General features: G+C 44.1%; 1 protein-coding gene across 1 annotated transcript in view; it reads right to left on the bottom strand.

The window, feature by feature from the left end:
- Positions 1-3,913: 3,913 nt before the first annotated feature.
- Positions 3,914-10,685, bottom strand: part of BIN2 (bridging integrator 2) — a 28,214-nt gene continuing 21,442 nt past the window's right edge. Inside the window, exons 10-13 of the mRNA XM_028533402.2 lie at positions 8,722-9,481; positions 7,200-7,280; positions 5,659-5,733; positions 3,914-4,865 (exon numbers count right to left, since the gene is read on the bottom strand). Of these exons, the coding sequence (XP_028389203.1) occupies positions 4,836-4,865; positions 5,659-5,733; positions 7,200-7,280; positions 8,722-9,481 (946 nt within the window). The 3' untranslated portion in view covers positions 3,914-4,835. The remainder of the gene's footprint in view (positions 4,866-5,658; positions 5,734-7,199; positions 7,281-8,721; positions 9,482-10,685) is intronic.

Genomic DNA, 10,685 nt, shown 5'->3' with positions numbered 1-10,685 from the left:
TACTAAAATTCTGTGGCACATTAAAAATATATTTTTTTGCCCACCTGACAACAAAATAGGTATTATTTTTTTGTTATTTTTTTATTTGACAATTTAGGGAAAAAGAAGTCAGTGCCCCTGATTAAATGGTCAAGTATTGCAAGTTTTAAAAGTTCTTGTAGCACACCAGTGTGTCTGCCACGGCACACCGGTTGAAAATCACTGATCTTAAAGCCTTAGAACCTTACTTGATAAATAGAAGTGCTCAATAATTGCTAGCTATTGTTATCCTGGCTTCCTACTTGGGTGTAGAGCTCCTGTGGTTATTCTGCCTTCCATCCCAGTGATACAGACTTCTGTGCTTTCTTCTTATTCCTGTAAAGAGTTCTCTAGCTTTGGGAATCAGTGTTTACACAGACTGGTAGAGAGACAGGATTGTGCATGTGCATGTGGGGGACAAACACTGAAAGAGCCAGTCTCAGAGAACAGAGGCATAGTGCGAGGAAAAAAGGCAAAGACGTAAAATAGCAAGGGTAGTTGCTTTCATTCCTAAAGGTGTGATTCGGTTGGTAAAACTGAGGATGAGACAGAGTAAGTTGATGAAACTCATTTTATTTAAATATATTTTTAAAGGCATAGCAGTGATCAGTGAAAATGAGAGCCCAACCCTGGACAGTGTGGCTCAGTTGCTTGGGTGTCATCCCACAGGGTGAAAGGTCGCCAGCTGGATTCCCGGTCAGGGCACACGCATGGGGTGTGGGTTCGGTCCCCAGTCAGGCGAGTATGAGAGGCAACGATCGGTGTTTCTCTCATATCAATGTTTCTCCCCCTCTTTCTCCCTCACTTCCCCACTCTCTAAAGAGAAATGGATGAATGAATGAATGAATAAAATCCTTAAAAAGAAAAAAGAAGAAAACTGAGGTGTGGGAAAAGTCACTCCAAGAAAGGCAAAGAAAGTAACACGTGGGCAAGACTTATGTAAGTTAATGAAAAGGTGAGCTGGGCCAGTAATTCAGATAAAAGAATATTCAAGAAAAAAGTAGCTCAGTTGGTTAAAGCATCTAGTCTGGATACACCAAGGTTGTAGGTTTGATCCCTGCTCAAGGAATATACAAGAATCAACCAATGGGAATGGGGAGGGGCAGGTGAAGGTGGAAGAGGGAATAAGGGGGATAAATGGTAAGAAATAATAACTAAAAAAGAACCAACCAATGAATGCATGGGTAAGTGGAACAAAAAAATTGTTTCTCTGTTTTTCTCTAAAATCAATAAATTGAAAAAGAGAGAGAAAAAGAAATTCAAATTCTAAGGGTTAAATTCCAAAAGTTGACAATTGCCTGCATTTACTGATGATAAAGTGACCCTGAATTTCAGGAAAGGTTGAAATTTTTCTTGTATTATGGCTGGAATCTCTCTTATAGCATATCCTTTATGTATTGAAAATTGAATCTCAGGCTCTCAGAGGCCATCAGCTGAATTGACTCTACTGATTTGCTATGTTACTTTCACAGTTTAAAGGTTAATAGTCTCTCATAAGCATCTTTGTTCTCTTATAACCTTAGAGGTCTTGCTGGTACATGATTTTGTCCCTGTAGATACATACCATTCACTTTAAAAGTGTAAAAATGCAGAAAAATAGGACCCAGTACACACGTTTACCACCAATTTAGCAGACAACAAACAATACTGTAAGCAGTGTGTGCGCCCTGCTCTGTGGTGTATCTTAGATATCTTGGATATCTTACCTAGTCTGTCAGTACTGTCCTTCAGATTGCTAGAAGGCAGGGACTGGGTGCACTTAATTCTACATAGAGATGCAAACAGATGACAAATGAAGCTTCCCTGGTGGTGAGCTGCCAGTGTCCTCCAGGGACTAACTGCTAAACCTCGGAAACTGGGGCAGCCATCCTTTTGTCAGCAGACCTCCAGGGGCCTCATGACAGGGGAAAAGAGATGCTCATCTCCACTCCATTTTATTGGCTTTTGGCCTCTCCTTGTGTTGCTGCCAAGATGAAAGTCTTCTAAGTCCTGGCCTTTTGCCCCTGGAAAACTTACCATTCTGTAAATCACGGTCAACAGTTTAGTTCCTACCTGGGACTATCAGTCCTAGGTAAGCCAAATTACTTGTCATACCCAACATAGTGGCTCTTTCTCCTGCCTTCCTGAAACCTCCAGTAGAGCCAGTGGACAGATGAAGTGTCCATTCCACAGTTTGGTCCAATTTTCTACTTTGGTTGTACCTGTTAGAGCAGTTACCTTGGGTGTCTGTCTTCCTCCACAAGACCCGAAGTCACAGGTGGCAAACACAAGGCCCGAGGGCCAAATCCAGCCCTCCACCTTGTTTTATCCGGCAGCAGTGTTGAGCTGTCACGTAACTGTTAAGGAGCAGTTACATTTATACAGTCCTAAAATTACATTTGGCTCTTTGAAGGCAACCGTGAGGCTGACTTGGCCCCCGGTGAAAATGGGTTTGGCACCCAAGTCCCTAGAAATTCTCTCTGGCACACTCCTCAAAGAGAACCAATTTCCTAGGAGATGAGGGTCAGTGCAAGCCTGCAGAGAAAAGGCCTGACCTGGGCTTTGCCGGATGAATGGGTAGGGCATTCCTAGCAGCTCACGGAGGGGGGTGGGGCACACCTTGGACAGCTAGGGCCCTGTATTCCAAGCCTTTCCCCTACCCTTCTAATACCCCTGGAGTATTGCTCCCAGCAGCAAAAGAGTGGGATGCCTTCTAGGAGAGGTACTAAATTGCAGGCAGTAGGCCTTTTAGAGGGAGGGTAGCAATCTCCTCTCCATTACAAAAGAGATCCTCTGAAGGTTTTTTAAATACAACAAAAGAGTAGCAGGAGCAGATCTCAGGAAAATGACTTCTGAATACAAACACGTATTTCCAGTTCCCTAATGGACACACCTACCAGAAAGTCCTGCAAGTTCTCAAACTTGTTAGTGTCCCATGTTTGCACGAGATACCCCAAAACCTGCACACAGGGCATACAATTTGATATTTTGACACATACATACACCCCACAAATTATCACGATCAAAATTAAGAACATTTCTATCACCCCCAAAGTTTCCTTGTACTTCTTTGTAATCCACCCTCCTTACTACCACCCCCACCACCAGTCTGTCATGGTAGACACTAACATGTTTCCCCCCAAACTGGGCCAATCAGATTCTTTCTCCAGGGAATCTGGATCTGGAAAGGACATAGGGGCACATGTTGCCTGAAGCCAAGTCTCCCAATGACAGCTGCCACACATTCCTGCTACAGACATCCGTGGGCTGGTTCTTGTCCTTTCTGCAGCCTGGCTGTTCTTTCAGTTCTGTGAACTGCCTAATATCCTTCAACGTGTGCTTTATTGCTTACTTGTGTCAGTTTGTCACCTTCAGAGAACCCACATACAACGCACTTCCTCCTGTAGTCACCACTTCAGGGAACGGCACCATCAAATTCTAGTCTCTCAAGCCTAACCTAGACTAACTCCCTAAACCTTGAGTCATCGTGTGTCCCTAACACATTGAGAAACCCTGCCTATTCTTCTCCAGGCTCAATGTTCTGTCTCTATAAAGTCCTCACTTTTTCTACTCATCATCGTTTCTCCAGTACCTAGTGCAGTGCTTGGCTCAGAGCAGGTACTCAATAAATGCTTGCTGAATGACCGAAAAGGTAACATCTATCACCCTTAGAAACAAAAGCAGCCCTGGCTGGTTTGCGGCAGTGGACTGAGTGCTGGCCAGTGAATCAAAAGGCCACTGGTTCAATTCCCAGTCAGGGCACGTGCCTGGGTTGTGAGCCAGGTCTTCAGTTGGGGGCGTGGCACAATGTTTCTCTCCCTCTTTCTTCCTCCCTTCCCCCTCTCTAAAAATAAACAAAACCTTAAACAAAAACTTTCATTAGTGACATAAAAAAAGGCAAAGATGGAGGAATGAGTGTTTGCATGTGTACGTGTTTATCAGGGTGGCAGGATTTACGAAGTTAGTTTTTAATGTTTTTCACAGAAGCAAATGATAGAACTTGAATCCAGTACTTGATTCCCAACTCCATGCCATTTCCGTAATATTACTATACTTTCTATCCTTTCCCTTCACTTGGAGTTCCATGTCTTCTCCCATCCTGCTCATAGCCTTACTTACACCAAGTACCAGATTATAAACACTAGACGTAGCTCTAAAGTGTAACCGCTTTCCAAGGGTATTTGCTTATTAACTATAGGGGGCGGGGGTGGTACAGGACTTAGACTGGGGAGCCTGTGGCCCCTGGCATCACCAAAGCATATGGCCAGGTTTCAGGTGAGAAGGAGGTCAGGGACGGGACTAAGGCTTTCCGGCCTCGGGGCAGAACCAGTTTCCTTGAGCAAGTGGAGGACACTGTTGGGCTGGGACAGCCTCCGTGTCAGACAAAGCATCTACACGTAGAATACTTTAACAATCTGAAAAGATGTTCCTTTGACAGTAAGTCTTGCAAAATGGGCAGTAAATCAAAGATTTGTTTCCTTTTCCCTGAGTATGTGTGGTTACATGTTTGTCTATAGATGCTTTTGTTTGTTGTAGTCATTGTAGCCCCACTTTAATTAATATGTAAAGTCTTAATTGTTCTAACAATGCCAAAATCTGAATTAAATATTCCCTGAGCCTGACGATCTCTTCTCGCAGGCCTGCCTCCCTCCCTCACCTAATTCTGCTCCTCAGCCTCCATTAATGTGACTAGGTCTTTAGACACCATCAGCACCCATACGGCTCGAGAATCTAGAAATGACCGTTGAATCTTAAGTCCCTCTGACTTATTTATATGCCCTGTAGCTGAGGAGTTTCTCTGGGAGGTGTAAGTGTGGGCAGGTCTTGGCAGTTCCTCTTCAGAGCTGTTCACTTTGAATTGTAGATACCTGGAAAGAAAACACGATTGCGTTAGATACTCACCTGCCCTCCCACCAACCACTCAAGAAGGGCAGAAACTCAAAGTGCTCCTGTTGAACTACACAGCATGTTGTGCACAGCCAAGGGACGTGACACCGGCTGTTGGGATTATTGTCAAGACTTGTTACACATATTGTTCATGACATCCTCCGCTGTCTCTTCATGAGGATTCGCAGGAGGGATTTCCTTCTCATCTTAGTATTGGAACAGTTGTTCTCTGAAGGAATGGCATCATGGGCTGGGTGAAGTGATCAGATTTTTCTCTTCTTGGATGTTTAGAAAGTCTGGAGCCAATTTCATGATCCATCCTTAGTAAGTTTACTTTATCGAATGTATTCTTGTAGTCACCTAATTCAAAGCTCCATTTTGTGTCCCTGTCACTAACACACTCCTGAGTGATTTTGCTGTGTGCGTACTCAATATGTACATTTACCTTTTTGTATGCCTTCTGTAGATCTTAACTCCCTTTTGAAATAAGCTCAGATATAACTAAATAAGTACTTAGGAGACAGGGCCATTGTGAGAGTTCAAGAGTTTCAAGGCCAAATGTTGGGAAATGGGCACCAAAAAACAGAGTCCCAGTTTACTCTTGGTTGCCCGGGCTCCAGCCTGCTTGACTCTGCCCTGAGGATACTGTTCACTGCTGAGTTCCCCTCAGAGCCCCCAGGGCAGATTCCGGTCTGTAGCCAAACCTCTGTTCATTCCCAGTGACCAATCTTACCACCCATCCTATCCTGGTCTCTGTGTATCTGGCTTCCTTACCTCTTCTTGAGGCTCAGGCGCTGTGACATTGCTGTCTTCTGGGACTGCAGAGACATGAAGCTGGAGACCTGGGCTCTACAAAAAGAAGATTTCTCCCAGTGAGAGGTGGCTCAGCCTCCCCAGCCTCTCCACTTAGAAGGGTTTTCTGTGCCTTACACGACAGGGCCACAGACAACACTGTCATTTCATTCCTGTCATCCTCTTTCACAGGCCGAGAAACCAAGACTCAGAGGGTGAAATGACTTGCTGGGACAGGTGGCCAGGTCTCTGGGCTCCAGAGACGCTTCCGTGATCAGACACCACGTGATGTGTGACATGCATCTGTGTGTCTGTCTCTGTGGGAGTCTGTGAGGGCGTAACCACCGTCTTAAGAACACCACTTCTAGACTGACCTCCTCAACAACACACTGCAGCTCTCACACTTAGAGATGAGCCTAACCTGTGGCGGTTAGGAGGCAAGTGGGATGAATGATGGTTTCTTTGGGAAAAGTTCTAGGTTCTGCGATAGGAACTCAAGTGTGGGAAGCCCTGTCAAGGAGCTGCTAAGCCAGGGGATGCCCTTGGCACTCTACAACTTAGAATGAATTTACTTTTTAATTGAAGTTTAATTCACACACTATAAAATTCACCCCTTTAAAGTAGAACCAAATTCTATCAATGTGACAGATGCTTGAAATTCTCTGATTTTTCCTTTAAGGAAATTTTCCTTCTTACTATCTCCTCTTATTCCAAGCCATACATTACCTCAAAGGTAATACCACCTCCCAGAAAGTTACCATTCTCTCAGGTAATTCAAATGCTAAGTGAGAACAAATTTTCTCACAGTGATCTTTTTATTTACCCATTTTATATGTGATAAGTCCATAATTCTGCTTGAGAAAAAATATGATTTATGATGCATCTACAAGGGAAGTGAATGGATCTTGAAGGACAGGCTTCGGAAGCCTGAGGACCCTGATAGGCTAGGATCTAAGATGCTCTAGTTGCTTAATTCCATGGGAAAAATATATCTCCTTAGCTGATGACCAAGGCAATGCCACAGGAGAGGCCAGAGGTAAAAACCACAATAAATCTCAAATATAAGGAGGTGGCCTCAGGGGAAAGGAGGGCAGTGTTACTAGCCTGTTCCTCAAAACAGTCAGACAGCATCTTGGCTCTCCATAATGTCCCCTTCAATAAGATTACTCCCAGAATAAAAATTTGTTTTATTATTCACCAGAGCCAAACAGAAGGTGATTTGGTTGCTGTCTCCACACTAAAGTCATATGTTCCAAAGTCAAACTTAAACTAACTTTGGATTGTTCATACTGTAGAGTTACCCTTTTCAGTACAGAAAGGTCAGAAGTGGCTACACTTGCCTCAAAATCCCACCTCTACCATGTGCTTACTCACCAGCCACATGCCCACATCTCTCTCAATGAGCATGGTTACCTCAGACTAGAAACCAGCCAAGGGAAAGTTTTGTATATTGCTCTGTTAGGACCTCCAGTACATCCTGTGAGTCAAGTCTTAGGGCATAGTGTCCACTTAGATTTTAGTACCTCGGGGGACTCAGCTGAGATAAGCTTATTGTTCTCGTCCTCGTCTTCCATCTTACTTGCCTTGTCAGACTCTGAAAAACCCTGTGGGTAAAAGAGGACAATGTAGAAGGAAGTTCTGCACCTTTACACCCTGGATGCCTTTGTCCGTGTTGACTCCTCTCAGATGGCAAAAGGCACCCAAGGTGGTGGGAGCCGTCAGTTAGGCACAGGCAGGAGTAGGGTGCTATGATCTGCAGGTGCCAGACATCTCAATCTCCCAGATACCTGCTTGGCTCGTGCCCCAGCCTCCTTCATTGCTCTAAAGTCACCTTCTCTGCCACTCTGTTTAAAATCGCAATTCAGCCCCCACTCCCTGTGTCTTCCCCTACTTAATTTTTCTCCATCTTTTATCGCCACTAATTGTAATTTTACTTGTTTATTCTGTTTTGTGTTTATCTTCTCCCCTCCCCCATTAGGGTGTTAGATGCAGAGAATTTTGGGTTTTGTTCACTCTACTACCCCACCTCCTAGGAAAGTGCCTGGTACGTAGTAAGGGCTCAATAAGTAATTGTGGAATAAATGAATGAATGACTCTTGGTACCATCTAGTCAGATGCCTCACCAAAACCCTCTCAACAATGCACCTGAAAGATGTTCGTATGTCTTAGCTTTTAGAATTAAGGAAGGAGAACTATTTGTCAATGTGGTCCACCCCATTTTGGTTTTTAGAAGCCCCTTGTATCCCCTTTCCCCTATATTTAAAAAATATTATTCCATATCATTTTTAACAGAGCCAGTTACTAAAAGTTCTCCTTGTATTGATCAAAAATGTACTTAAAAAAATCTTTACACATAGGGCCTCCTAGTTCTGCCCCTGGGAATCTCATAGAACAAGTCAAATCGCTTTGATATCCTTTCCATATAATGTAAATGGAATATGACTTTTCAGATCTTTCACAGAACTGGTTGCTCTCTGAGGGTCTGTGTTTCCGTTTTAACACAATTCTTGTCTCATCCATATCCTCATCTTTCAAAAGACCATCTCCTTCACTTTCCTTCCTCTGTGAGTTCCTTCTTCCGGGTCTTTCTTATCAAAGAAATAATACTTTGGAGATCTGCTAATGCCATTTTGGTTGAGGTCTATTTACTGTAGCTACAAGTAGGGCAAACTGAAGTCAGACCCCCTTCCCAACCCCCACCCCCCTTTTTAAAAAGGTAAAGCTCAGGATGCCAGTTGTTGATTCCCTATATTGGAACTCCCAGGACTTGGAGCAAAAAAAGAAAATTAGTAGAAATCTTCTCATAAAAATATTGGAGATAAGCCCCTCACAGAAGTCAATTAATTATCTTAAGAGTCAAGTCACTAAATTAGTTGCTCTAAAGATGTGAAATAATCCCCAGAACCAGAAAATGGTGATCAAGAGGATCTTTGAGACTATAATATAATGACATAAAGTCCACTCGACTGTGGGACAACCTGGCTGTAGTAAAGATGATCTGAATGGAGGTTATATAGGAATAGACTCAATCAGATGCACTCTCACCTGAGGGATCATCGCGGTGGGGGAAGTACAAAGTTCTGGGTTTGGGTGGTCGATGTTTTCCTTTTCTCCATCCTCAGGAGTTCTTGTTGGCTTCTCTGGTGGCTGTGGATCGAGAGAAACCTCCAAAGAGGCCCTAGGACTAGGACTTGGTGTCCCAGACCTCAAGGAGGCCCTGGAGCTGGTGGGTGAACCCTGCTCGGAGGCTGTGGGACTGGAGGGTGTGTTCCCTGTGGAGGTCCTGGGGCTGGGAGCAGCTTTGGGGGGAGGAGGCCTAGTAGGGGGTGCTGAGGTCCTCTGGACAGGGGCTCTCTTCTTCGACTGCTCAGACCCTTCACTCGAGGTTCGGGTTCGGAGGACAACTTCCGGGACAGGTGAAGTCTGCTCTGAAGGGGTTGGGGCCGTGCCTGGGGATGGAGCTGGGGACCCAGGGGGAACTTCCTCCTGGGACTCCACACCCTCAGTGGTGGAAGAGGGCTGGGCCTGGGTGGGGCCATTGCAGGCTGGCAGAGGCTCTTCCCCCTCAGAGGAGCTTGTTTCAGCCTCTTTCTCCTCTATTTCCTTGTCTGGTAAGGGCTCTTCTTTAATCTCAATGTTGTCTTCTTCCTGGGCTGTATCGGATGCTAGCTCTTCTTCACTTGCTGAGGTGGAGTCCTTCTCACTCGTCAAGGGAAGTGCAGAGGGACTGGTAGGTGAGGTAAGAGGGCTGGAGACTGCAGATGTTCGAACTGGGGAAGAGATGACTAAAGAGCGTCTGCTGCTGCTAAAAAATAAAGGACATTCACATTCAGAAGAGCTAAAAACTGGAAGTTTTACTGAGTATTTTTAAATACCTCCAAACGATGCATGCCATAGAATAATAGAACAGAATAATAAAAAAATAAAGTACTTTAAAATGATACTAGAAAGTTTGTATAATTTGCAACAATGCTTACATTATAAAGTGAAGTGAAAAATGACTGTATCACAACCACGATTATTTAAAAATATATAAAGATATTTCCAGTCTCTACTGGAAAGTACTAGCAACATACTAACTAGCAACATACTAGCAACATACTAATTTTCTCCAGAGAAAATACTCCTGGGTGACATACAATTGATCTTCATGGATTCTGCATCTGCAAACTCATCAACCCCCTAAAATTTACTTGTAACCCCAAATCAATACTTGTGATGCTTTCATGGTCATTTGGGGACACGTGCAAGTTGTAAAACATCAGTGCCTGACAGCACTTTCTCAGCTGAGGTCTCAGCAGGAAAACTTCCACCCCCTTGTTGCAGCTCTCACACCGTGAATGTGTCCCTTGGCCATGGTGTCTACATTGCTGTGCTTCTCCTTAGTGTTTCTGCTGTTTAAAGTGGCATCCGAGTGAGGCAATATAGTGCTAAGAGCAACAAGACTGCGATGAGCCTTATAGGGAAAATGTGTATGTTATGTGAGTTTTATCCAGGCAGGAGTGATATAGTGCTGGAGGCTGTGAGTTCAGTATTAACGAATCAACAATATATACTAAATAAGGAGTCTCTAAGCAGAAACACTCAGAACACAAGCTTATGTCTGAACAGGTGATGACAATGTTGGGACCAGGGGCTTGCAGGAACCTAACCCTGAGTTTTCCCTGGCAGCAGTGGTTCGGTATTTACCAATGCAGTGTTGGAGTTGATTTGATAGAACAAAACTACCATGGATAACAAAAACTGACTGTAACATTATGAAGTATGTTGGATACAGTGCCAAGTGCTTCTATAGCCAGTATCAGCTTAATGCCTCGCCTCTGTAAGTGCCTCCCATGAACTATCCACCAACTTATTGAACCACCCCAAAATATCTGCTTGACAGGTACCAACTATATGTTGTGTCCTGGGCACCAGAATGGGAGATATGGATAGGAAGGGAAAGATGTAGAAAAAAGTCCCTTCTAAGGGAGTTTCTGACATGACATTAAGCTGAGTGATACAAGGTT

This window comes from Phyllostomus discolor, chromosome 2 (assembly GCF_004126475.2).
Source record: "Phyllostomus discolor isolate MPI-MPIP mPhyDis1 chromosome 2, mPhyDis1.pri.v3, whole genome shotgun sequence".
NCBI lineage: Eukaryota > Metazoa > Chordata > Mammalia > Chiroptera > Phyllostomidae > Phyllostomus > Phyllostomus discolor.
This window is presented reverse-complemented; position numbering and strand designations above follow the sequence as displayed.